At 44.4% G+C, this 13,005-nt stretch overlaps 1 protein-coding gene across 5 annotated transcripts in view; it reads left to right on the top strand.

Moving 5' to 3' along the window:
• The window catches only part of RNF212 (ring finger protein 212), a 102,525-nt gene that overhangs the window by 63,699 nt on the left and 25,821 nt on the right, over positions 1-13,005 (top strand). For all 5 annotated transcript variants that reach the window (XM_056571822.1, XM_056571821.1, XM_056571820.1 and 2 more), the window contains exon 6: positions 11,412-11,461. In XM_056571822.1, coding sequence (XP_056427797.1) covers positions 11,412-11,461 — 50 coding nt within the window. The remainder of the gene's footprint in view (positions 1-11,411; positions 11,462-13,005) is intronic.

Below are 13,005 nucleotides of genomic sequence, written 5' to 3'. Positions count from 1 at the left end.
GCACAATTTATAGGGTAGGCGCAATTGCGACAATTTTGCGCCAAAAATAGTCAGAAAAAAATGACTAAACCCCTTAGTAAATGCCCCCCAAAGGGAATAAGCATGTGTATAGCAAAACATATGTTACTGCAATTCTTTTTTTGTGATAAATACTTCATTTTCTATAAAAATTTCAGGGGTGACAACATTTGCAGCCATGAAGGTATATGTGTATATATATATATATATATATATATATATATATATGTAAATGTACATATATACACTGCTCAAAAAAATTAAGGGAACACTAAGATAACACATCCTAGATCTGAATGAATTAACTAATTGTATGAAATACTTTCGTCTTTACATAGTTAAATGTGCTGAGAACAAATCACACCAAAATTGTCAATCGAAATCAAATTTATCAACTCATGGAGGTCTGGATATGGAATCACATTCAAAATCAAATTGAAAACCGCACTACAGTCTGATCCAACTTTGATGTAATGTCCTTAAAACAAGTCAAAATGAGGCTCAGTAGTGTGTGTGTGGCCTCCACGTGCCCGTATGACCTCCCTACAACACCTGGGCAAGCTCCTGATGCCAGTGGTGCAACATGGGGTTGGTGGATGGAGTGAGGCATGATGTCCCAGATGTGCTCAATCGGATTCAGGCCTGGGGAACGGGTGGGCCAGTCCATAGCATCAATGCCTTACTCTTGCAGGAACTGCTGACATACTCCAGACACATGAGGTCTAGCACTGTCTTGCAGTAACCCCTTAAGGACGCAGGGTTTTTCCGTTTTTGCATTTTCATTTTTTCCTCATCACCTTCTAAAAATCATAACGCTTTCAGTTTTGCACATAAAATTCCATATGATGGCTTATTTCTTGCGCCACCAATTCTACTTTGCAGTTACCTTAGTCATTTCACCCAAATATCCACGGCAAAACAGAAAAAAAAATCATTATGTGACAAAATTGAAGAAAAAATGTAATTTTGTATCTTTTGGGGGCTTCCATTTCTACGCAGTTAATTTTTCGGTAAAAATAACACCTTATCTTTATTTTGTAGGTCCTTATGGTTAAAATGATACCCTACTTATATAGGTTGGATATTGTCGTACTTTGGAAAAAAATCATAACTATATGCAGGAAAATTTATATGTTAAAAATTCTCATCTTCTAACCCCTATAACTTTTTTTTTTTTCTGCGAATGGGCCGGTATGAGGGCTCATTTTTTGCACCGTGTTCTGAAATTTTTATCGGTACCATTTTTGTATTGATTGGACTTTTTGATCACTTTTTATTTATTTTTTCATGATATAAAAAGGGACCAAAAATACACTATTTTGGACTTTGGAATTTTTTTCCGCGCACACCATTGACCGTGTGATTTAATTAACGATCTATTTTCATAGTTCTGACATTCCCGCATGCGGCGATACTACATATGTTTATTTTTATTTACAGTTTTTTTTATGGGAAAAGGGGGGTGATTTTTAAAAGGGGGCAAACTTTTATTAGGGAAGGGGTTAAATGACCTTTGTTAACTTATTTTTTCAAATTTTTTTTGCAGTGCTATAGCTCCCATAGGGAGCTATAGCACTGCACACACTGATCTCCTATGCTGATCAGTGAGATAGGGGCTTGATTGCTCAAGCCTGTAGCTCAGACTTGGAGCAATCAATCGATGATCGGACACCACGGAGACAGGTAAGGAGACATCCGCCTGCGTCCCAGCTGATCGGAACATCGCGATTTTATCGCGATGTCCCGATCAGCCCGACTGAGCTGTCGGGAAGCGTTTACTTTCGCTTTCAGACGCGGCGGTCAACTTCGATCGCCGCGTCTGAAGGGTTAACAGCATGCAGCACAACGATCGATGCCGCGCGCTGTTAGCTCAGGGTCCCGGCTATGATTAGGCATGACCCCGTTTTAAACACCAGGACCGGGCTTAGGGCGTACAGGAACACCCTACGTCCTTAAGGAGTTAATTGAAACCCAGGACCAACCGCACCAGCATATGGTCTCACAAGGGGTCTGAGGATCTCATCTCGGTACCTAATGTCAGTCAGGCTACCTCTGGCATGCACATGGAGGTCTGTGTACGTCCCCCCCCCCCCCCAAAGAAATGCAACCCCACACCATTACTGACCCACCGCCAAACCTGTCATACTGGAGGATGTTGCAGGCAGCAGAACGTTCTCCACGGCATCTCCAGACTCTGTCATGTCTGTCACATGTGCTCAGTGTGAACCTGCTTTCATTTGTAAAGAGCACAGAGCGCCAGTGGCGAATTTGCAAATGCCAAACGTCCGGCACGGTGTTGGGCTGTAAGCACAACAATCCCCACCTGTGGATGTCGGGCCTTCATACCACTCTCATGGAGTCTGTTTCTGACCGTTTGAGTGGTCATATGCACATTTGCTGCCTGCTGGAGGTCATTTTGCAGGGGTCTGGCAGTGCTCCTCCTGCTCCTCCTTGCACAAAGGTGGAGGTAGCGGTCCTGCTGCTGGGTTGTTGCTCTACTACGGCCTCCTCCACGTCTCCTGATGTACTGGCCTGTCTCCTGGTAGCGCCTCTATGCTCTGGACACTATGCTGACAGACACAGCAAATCTTCTTGCCACAGCTTGCATTGTTGTGCGCTCCTGGATGACCTGCACTACCTGAGCCGCTTGTGTGGGTTGTAGACTCTGTCTCCTGCTACCACTAGAGTAAAAGCACCGCCAGCATTCAAAAGTGACCAAAACATCAGCCAGGAAGCATAGGAACTGAGAAGTGGTCTGTGGTCACCACCTGCATAATCACTCCTTTATGAGGGGTGTCTTTCTAATTGCCTTTAATTTCCATCTGTTGTCTGTTCTATTTGCACAACAACATGTGAAATTGATTGTCAATCAGTGTTGCTTCCTGAGTGGAAGTTTCATTGTGTTGTTTAAGTGTTCCCTTAATTTTTTAGCAGTGTGTGTGTGTATATATATATATATATATATATATATATATATATATATGTAGTATAAGAAGAAAGCCTATAGTAACTACCACTTGTTACTAGGTTGCAAAATTGCTTAGCAGGGACAGTAAAAGTAAACCTATTTGTGCAAAAATGATAAAATTATCTATAAAAATACATGTACAAAGTAAAATGTCAACAGTGCCGGCCAATCATGGCTTTGAGCAGCTAATATATATCAGTGATGTGAGGTTCTATTCACATTACTGTCCGGCCGAAGTAAAGAGCAGGGATGCGGAGCGGTGCAGCATGCCGCCCGCATCTCAGGAATATAAGTGACGATCACAACAGGTCTCAAAAGTAAGACACGGCGACCTGTCCCAAACTGCAGGTACTGCTGCTCCCAACATGTAGCGCACTCTGTTCCATGCTGGGAGTAGTAGTAGGAACAAAATAATGTGCAGACATATAGTTAAAAAAAATATACATATTACACTTTACACTGCTTTTACATTAAATTAATAAAAGGCTTTATATACAACATTGTTATTAAAAAAGTAAACAAAAAAATAGAAGAATAAATTTTAATTTAAAAATCACATGGACGGACCCCTTAGCCATTTTTAATATTGTCGGTGCATTTTTCAGTACCTGACCGCTCACATAGTTACATAGTTACATAGTTAGTATGGTTGAAAAAAGACATACGTCCATCAAGTCCAACCAGGGGATTGAAGGGAAGTGTGTAAGGGGATAAGGGAAAGGGATGTAGTTTTATTATTCTGCATAAGCATTAATGTTATTTTGTTCCAGGAATGTATCTAACCCTGTTTTAAAGCTGTTAATTGTTCCTGCTGTGACCAGTTCCTGAGGTAGACCGTTCCATAAATTCACAGTCCTCACGGTAAAGAAGGCGTGTCGCCCCTTTAGACTAAACCTTTTCTTCTCCAGACGGAGGGAGTGCCCCCTCGTCCTTTGGGGGGGTTTAACCTGGAACAGTTTTTCTCCATATTTTTTGTATGGGCCATTTATATACTTATATACGTTTATCATATCCCCCCTTAAACGTCTCTTCTCAAGGCTAAACAATTGTAACTCCTTTAATCGCTCCTCATAGCTAAGATGTTCCATGCCCCATATTAGTTTAGTCGTGCGTCTCTGCACCCTTTCCAACTCCGCAGTGTCCCTTTTATGAACAGGCGACCAAAACTGAACAGCATATTCCAGGTGAGGCCATACCAATGCTTTATAAAGGGGGAGTATTATGTCCCTGTCCCTTGAGTCCATGCCTCTTTTGATACATGACAATATCCTGCCGGCTTTGGAAGCAGCAGCCTGACATTGCATGCTATTTTGTAGTCTGTGATCTACAAGTACACCCAGATCCTTCTCTACCAGTGACTCTGCCAGTTTAATCCCCCCTAAGACATACGACGCATGCAGGTTATTAGTACCCAGATGCATAACTTTACATTTATCCACATTGAACCTCATTTGCCAAGTGGATGCCCAGACACTTAGTCTATCCAAGTTATCTTGTAACTTATGCACATCCTCTATAGACTGTACCGTGCTACAAAGCTTGGTGTCATCTGCAAAGATAGAAACAGAGCTGTTCATACCATCCTCTATATCATTGATAAATAAATTAAACAGCAGCGGGCCCAGTACTGAACCTTGGGGTACACCACTAATAACCGGGGACCAATCAGAGTACGAATCATTGACCACCACTCTCTGGGTACGATCCATGAGCCAGTGTTCAATCCAGTTACAAACTAAAGTTTCCAAGCCCAAGGACCTTAACTTACCTGTCAGACATCTGTGAGGGACAGTATCAAACGCTTTGGCAAAATCCAGAAACACTATATCCACAGCCATTCCTCTGTCAAGGCTTCTACTCACCTCTTCATAAAAGCAAATTAGATTGGTTTGACAACTTCTATCCTTAGTAAACCCATGCTGGCTATCACTTATAATACTATTATCCCCTATGTATTCCTGTATGTAATCCCTTATAAGTCCTTCAAACAATTTACCCACAATGCAGACTTACCGGTCTATAATTGCCTGGCGAAGACCTAGAGCCCTTCTTGAAGATTGGTACCACATTAGCCTTGCGCCAGTCCCTTGGCACAATACCAGACACCAGAGAATCTCTAAATATCATGAACAAGGGTACAGATATTACTGAACTTACCTCTCTAAGAACTCTTGGGTGTAGTCCATCCGGCCCTGGAGATTTGCTTACATTTACTTTACTTAACTTACCTTGTACCATCTCTACATTAAGCCAGTTCAATACATTATATGATGTGTTACCAGCACTGACCTGGCCAATGTCAGCTCCTTCTTCCATAGTATATACAGAACTAAAGAACCCATTCAGTAGTTCCGCCTTCTCTTGATCGCCCGTGACAACCTCCCCATTATCATTATTAAGGGGTCCTACATGCTCTGTCCTTGGTTTTTTTGTATTTATATATCTAAAAAAATATTTAGGACATAAATGGTTCCCTGCTCGAATATTTCAAATAAAACTTTAAACATTTGTGCCCTACAATTTTTCTATCCCTACTGTATCTTTTTTCGATCGTTTAAGTAAAAAAAAGAGTTAAAACCCACGGCAAAAACGCCAATGTTAAAACCCATATTACTTTTTTGGGAAGTTTTTTCACTCCCATACACTTTTATGGGAGAAAAACGCCAAGATTTTTTCCAGAAAAACGCCAAAAGGATTTAAAAAAAAATGCCAAACTGAAAAACGGCAGGTGCATTTTGCAGTTCCCTATTGACTTGCAGCTGGTCTGGTCTCCATTGCTGCAGATATATTATATATAGTGGTGAATATGAGGGCTGACTATTTTATTGACTGTCTGTTATTCCCCCTATTAAATGAAACTGCAGTTATCCTCATGGGCATAATGGCTGATAGAAAACAATAGCTTGCATTAGCCGCACAGCCAATAGAAATATGATGAAATTACATTCACTTTCCTTTTTACATAAAATAGACTTAAATAAACTTACAACGCTAAAGCTGCTCCTACCCAACACATTCTATGTTTCTATGGCAAAAGGTCGAAAAGTTCACGGGGGCCGAATACTTTCACTATGCACTGTATACAGTGACCCTCCCGACCTACGATGGCCCCGACATATGATGAAATCGACATACGATGGCCTCTCAGAGGCCATCGCATGTCGATGTCAGCATCGACATACGATGCTTTTTCATGTCGGGGCCATCGCATTAAGTGCTATCCGGCAGCGCCAAATGCTTAAGCTGCTGCCGGATAGCAGCTTAATGTTCCCCGTGTGGTGCGGTATTACTTACCCCTCCACGATGCTCCGGGTCCAGCGCTGGTCTTCCGGCGTCTTCTCGGCCCTCTCCGATGACGTCAATACGCTGCTGCGCACGCCATCCAATAGGAATGGCGTACGCAGCGGCGTAATGACGTCGCTACACAGGCCCAGAAAGGCCTTGCGGAAGACAGAAGAGGACCGGAGAAGACAGAAGAGGACCGTAGAAGACAGAAGAGGACCGGAGAAGACAGAAGAGGACCGGAGAAGACAGCGGAGGACCGGAGAAGACAGCGGAGAGCCCAGCGGAGGTCCGGGATCACCATCGGGAGCGGCGGGGACACCATCTCGAGCGGCGGGGACAGGTGAGTACAGCTTGCTATACTTTACATTGCACGTATCCCTCAACATACGATGGATTCGACAAACAATGGCTCGTTTGGAAAGAATTACCATTGTATGTTGAGGGACCACTGTATATATATATATATATATATATATATATATATTATTTTTGATTTTTATTTTTTTTAGGAGTTGGGCACGATTAGATATTCGGGTGGAATAGGGGAAGGGCAGAGGTTCGGCCAGGGGGAAGAGTCTTACACACTGTCCAATTGCTGCTACTTGTGCAGAGATGCAGCCCTGTGATAAGGGGAATGGTAACACCCACTGGTAATTTATTTGTTAATTTCAAGGAAGAAGAACAGAATTCTGAGTTAAAAGAAAAGATCCTCCAAAATTGTTCTTTTATGGAGTATACACACATGTAATTTAAGGTAACACGGATATTTTAGGATAGCATATCCTTATCAGGATCCGTGGGGTTAAACGTTTCTGACAGCTCTCTCTCTCTGCTTTGTTTTGCTTTGGGCTACGCCCACCTGTCTGGGCTGGTCAGCTTACCTTTATGTGAGCATCTAGTCTGGGCCTATTTTAGCTGGCAGTCTACTCCCAATCTTTGCCTGCTAAAGAGCTCTGTGTACTCCTAGCTAGCATTTATATTGTATCTGTTACATCTGGCATTTTTACCCTTCTACTGCAGTGGTGTAGCTATAGAGGTCGCAAAGGTCGCAACTGCGACTGGGCCCCATAGCCTGGGGGCCCCTGCCACTACACTGTAAGCACTACTGCAGGCCAGCCAATAGGCTGGCCCTCTGGCATTGCGGGAGGCCCATCGCTGCCTGCCCTTTTCTTTGCATTGTTTTCATGCTGGCCCGATCCCTTTCAGTCCGTGCCAGATCTGAGAGGTGAGGGGCTGCTGGGAGCAGACCGTGCCCCACGCAGGCACGCATGTCAGCTCCAAGCCCCTGACGCATTCTCGTCTCCAACCCTGCTAGCGTCTTTCATCCCTGGCAGTACTCACAAGCATCGGCCTCATACACCTAATGTCTGCAGTAGGGATCGACCGATATTGATTATTTAGGGCCGATACCGATAATCCGTGAACTTTGAGGCCGATAGCCAATAACTTATACCGATATTCTGGTATAAATTATCGGCTATTTCTCTGACCCAGCCCCCCCCCCCCCCCCCCCGGCCCCACAGAAGCAGCTGTAGATCAATGATTTAAAGCGGGCGCTTTAAATCAATGAACTGCAGCGGCTTTTGCGGGGCCAGAGACAGCCGCCGCCCGCTTCTCTCCCCCTGCCTGTCCTGGGGTCCTTCTGAGTCCAACCACCACCATCACTTCCCCCCCTCCCTATCGTCTGGCCAGAGACCGCCGCCGCCTGCTTCTCGCCCCCTGCCGGTCTTGAGTCCAACCACTGCCACTGCCCCATTGCCTCCCCCATCCCCGGTTTTATAATTAACTGTTCCCGGGGTCCGCGCTTCTTCTGGCCCCGGCGGCGTCCTGAGCTGTCACTGTGCGCACTGACGGTGACGTCACGCTGAGGACGTCACTCGTCATTGCGCAGCACACAGCAATAGCGCAGGAAGCCGCTGGAGCCAGAAGTAGCGCGGACCCCGGGAACAGGTAATTATAAAACTGGGGATGGGGGAGGCAATGGGGCAGCGGCGGCGGTCTCTGGCTGGGGGGGCGGGGCATTATCGGCAAGGTAATTGTCCATATCGATAATGTCCGAAATCATGAATATCGGCCGTTAATATCCAAACTGATAATTGGTCGACCCCTAGTCTGCAGCAGCCTCCGACTCGCATTCTCAGCTCCTGGTGGCGGGCCGCGCAGGGGGTGGTGTCAGGGATGATGTGTGTATGCATATATGATGTGTGTGTATGCATGTATGATATGTGTATGATGTGTGCATGCATGGTGTATATGCATGTATAATTGTGCATGCATGGTGTATGATGTGTGTATGCATGTATAATTGTGCATGCATGGTGTATGATGTGTGTGCATGCATGGTGTATGATGTGTGTGTATGCATGTATGATGTGTGTGTGTATTTATGTGTGTGCATGTATAATGAGTGTGTGTGTATGATAGACAGGACCGGTCCCTTAGGCGCCAACACTGCTGAGCAGGGAAGGGGCGGCTGGGGGGGTCGCCACAGCTGTGGTGGACTGGCAGCGACAGGCAGCAGGGCTCTGTGCATCATGACTCTTGAGTCGTGATGACACAGAGTAAACATCCAGGGTGGGGAGGGTTAAATTACCTGCTGCTGGTCCTGGCTAACGTGTGCATGTCATGCTAGAGACGCCGCTGCTGAATATTCTGTGATAAAGCTGTCATGTGACCAATAGAGCAGCAGTGATAAATGTCCCTTGCGTAACCAAAGTGCAGCGGAGCATGGCGAAGGATGCTGGTCAGGAATGAGAGGAGAGAGGGCAGAGGTACGTTTCAGTGTGGGTCGGTGCATCATGGTTCTTGTTGCATGGGGTGGCACAGCATATGGCGGTACAGTATATATGGGGGCACAGTACGGTGGCACTGGCACAGAAATCCTGCCTATGGTGCCAGTGCCACAATATATAGAAAGGGTTCAGTGTGGTGGTAGTATTATATTCAGGGGTACAGTGTGTGGCAGTATTATATTCAGGAGTACAGTGTGTGGCAGTATTATATTCAGGGGTACAGTGTGTGGCAGTATTATATTCAGAGGGTTCAGTGTGGTAGTGTTAAATTCAAGGGTACAGTGTGTGGCAGTATTATTTTCACAGGGTACAGTGTGTGGCAGTATTATATTCAGATGATTCAGTGTGGTAGTATATTCAGGGGTACAGTATTTGGTAGTATTATATTCAGAGGTACAGTGTGTGGCAGTATTATATTCAGAGGGTTCAGTGTGGTAGTATTATATTCAGGGGTACAGTGTGTGGCAGTATTATATTCAGGGGGCGCAATGTGTGACTATTATATTCAGGTGGCACAGTGGTTGGCAGTATTATATTCAGGTGGCACAGTATCTGGCAGGGTTATAATGATTATTGTGTTTATACAGAGGATGAGGATCTGCTTACAAAGTAAGGAGCTTATGATGTCCGTGCGTCAGACACTAATGAGAGAAGATGGACGAAGTCACCGCGGTCTCAACCAGATGAAAAATAAATAAAATACGGAAAGACAACAAAGAAGATGTCACCGTGGTTATGGACCCACTACCTAGGGCGGGTACGTAAGTAGGCAGGGACAGGGGGAGTGGGTGAGAATAGTGTGCACTCCTTCCCTTCCCAGACGTGACATTTTAGCAGGCCCACATACCTGCATTTGCCTTGTTCCTGCATAATGGAAGCTATGTCTGCTTTGGTGGAGCAAATGTAGGGCTTGACTCAGCTGGTCCAGAATTTAGCTGAAAGACTTCAGCAATATGAGTCTTCTCAGTCTCACTCAGTATTAGTCCAGACCTTGACTAAGATCAGGAGCAGTTGGTTCAGAGCTTGCTAGCCAGAATTCAGAAGCTGGAGTCCGCCCGAACTCAGCTGTCATCTGTTCCTGTTTCAGCTCCTGCGGAGCCACAAGTTAGTCTCCCTGACAGATTTTCTGGTAACAGCAAGATGTTCAAAACCTTTTGTGAGAGTTGCAAATTGTACTTCAGGTTAAGACCTACACATCTGGTACTGAGGCCCAAAGAGTGGGTATAATTATGTTTCTTTTGCAAGAGGTCCCCAGGAATGGGTATTTTCCCTTGGTTCCTAAGCTCCGGAGTTGTTGTCAGTGGATGCCTTATTTGCAGGATTGGGTCTCTTGTACGCTGAACCGGACCATGCTGCGTACGCTGAGAGTCAACTGCGTACATTAAATCAAGATCGCAGACCAGTAGAGGAGTACTATGCAGATTTTAGAAAGTGGTGCATGGCCTCCAACTAGAATACTCCAGCCTTGATTTGTCAGTCCAGACTAGTGTTATCTGACACCTTAAAGGACATGCTTGTAACTTATCCCTCTACTGACACCCTTGACCAAGCCAAGATTTAAGCTGTACGTTCTTCATCCTCTGTCTCTCCTCTCCTGCTTGATTCCTGTTTCCAAATCTGTGCCTGAGGATGAACCTATGCAGATAGGGTCCATTTGTACCCCGGAAGAACGCAGGAGGTTTCGTCAACTCCCAATCCTTGTCTGCTAAAGCTCTGTGTACTCTTAGCAAGCATTTATATTGTATCTGTTAAATCTGGCATTTTGACCCTTTGGCTCCGCTCTCTGACTCTTCTACTGGCTTTGCGAATTGGCTTATATGTAACCTCTTCGACTCGGACTGTGGAGAGCTACTTATTGTGTGTATGTTTAGTTATTTTTCTGTTAGTCCAGAGTGATTCCATTCTGTGTCCCGACCTCCGTCTGCATTATAGTTTATTATTTTGACTGGACTGCCCTAGTAGGGACCGTCACTGCGGTTATGGTTCCGCTACCTAGGGCGGGTACGTAAGAAGGAGTGTGCACTCCTTCCCTGCATAGACGTGACAATCTATATATATAAAAATATAATAATATAATATATATAATATATATATATATATATATTTTTTTTTAAATGTACAGTAAAGAAAACATTAACATAGTTGTATTACAATTTTTACAGCCATTCCCAGGTTACACTTTCCATTACTATCCTATAAGTGTCACCCTGGCTACAGACTCGTCCATTTATAATCCATTTGGCACCTTTTCTTGTGTCTTTTTCTCAAGATTTTTGTTGTAGTTCCATATTCCTTTCTAAATGCAAGCATATGAAATTTATCACATTATAACTTTCTTGTTGGTTTAGATAGCAAAGTTAGAAGAAACAATTAAGGAACTTATTCAACAATTACAAAGGTAGGAGTCTGTCATTATATAAGAAATTTTCTTTAGCTTTTTATTTGTTTTATTTAAGTACAGTGATACCTCAAGTTACTATATTAATTGGTTCCAGGATGACCATTGTATGTTGGGACCATTGTATGTTGAAGCCATAACTCTATGGATACCTGGTAATTGTTCTAAAGACCCCAAAATGTCATCTAAAAATAGGAAAAAGTGAGGATTAAAGAAAACTAAGTAGATAACTAATACAGATAAAGCAAGTCCTTACATATAAAAGTAAGAAAGATCTGCTGGGAGCTGTAAATCACTGTCTATGTAAAGGACAGGAGCTTCTTCAGGGTCCTGTACAGTACACAGTATCCTAAAAAAGTTAAATGAAGCCACCCCCACCTGGAGCAGCTATAGTATAGAACATGTAGTACCTCCCTGTACTGTAGGGGGTGCTACCAGACACCAGTCAGTGCATGCACTTTAGGAATACTTGTGTTTTACTAGTGAAATGCCCATTGCAATTGGTCGGTTCTTCCAGCCATTGACACGTTTCACAGATCTGGACTGTCCGTAGCATTGTATGTTGAGTCTGGTTTCAAGTTACAATGGTCCAGAAAAGACCCCTGTATGTTGAAAATATTGTATGTTGAGGCCATTTTAAGTTGAGGATCACTGTATAAAAATATGCATTCTTAGCAACAAACAACTCCACTATAGGTAACCATACACTTTCAATAGCTGTTGGCCACACAGTCATTCGGCTGACAGCTATCTCTCCTGATTCCAGCCAAGCATTCTAGTGTTTAAAAGTGGTACTCCACCGCTAGACATCTTATCCCCTAAGCAAAGTGTAGGGGATAAGATGTCTGATCGTCAGGGAGGGGTTCGACCGCTGGGACCCCCCGTGTTCTCCGGGCAGCACCCCGGCATTCTGAAATTTTTTTGTTCAGGACACTGGGTTCTGGCGGCCGTGGTCATGACTTCACACCATGCCCCCTCCATTCATGTCTATAGGAGGGGGCATGACTGCACCCCGGTGTTCTGAACATTTTTGTTCAGAACGCTGGGTTCAGGCGGCCGTGGTCGTTACGTCAGGCCATGCCCCCTCCATTTGTATCTGTGGGAGGGGCGTGACGAGCGATCATAGTTGCCATGCCCCCTCCCATAGACATGAATGGAGGGGGCGTGACGTGATGTCACGACCAGGCCTGGGGTGCCACCCGTAGATTGGGGGGATAAGATATACAGTGCAGGGTACCCTTTTAATGGGGAGAGGCGGGATAAGCCGCTGCCAGAGTCCATCTAGGTAGCTTATTTTCCTAAGAGATGCAGTTGTAATCCAACATGCCCCATTCCTCTCTCTCTCTCAACTGTGGGTGGAGAGTCAAGAAGTCCCCCATACAAATTTGACAGCCATCCAGTCCTTTCAAAATCAGCAGGTTTGGTAAGCTTTTATCTAAAAGGTATGGGGGCCTTAAATCTTTGCACTAACTAGTTATAAATATTACGTATTGTTTATGCTTTGGTAGTATTTAGTGTTTTAATTTAAGCTCACTCTTAGATCA

This window comes from Hyla sarda, chromosome 4 (genome assembly GCF_029499605.1).
Source record: "Hyla sarda isolate aHylSar1 chromosome 4, aHylSar1.hap1, whole genome shotgun sequence".
In the NCBI taxonomy this organism is placed as follows: Eukaryota; Metazoa; Chordata; class Amphibia; order Anura; family Hylidae; genus Hyla; species Hyla sarda.
Note: the sequence above shows the minus strand (reverse complement) of the source record. Positions and strands in the feature narration are given on the sequence as shown.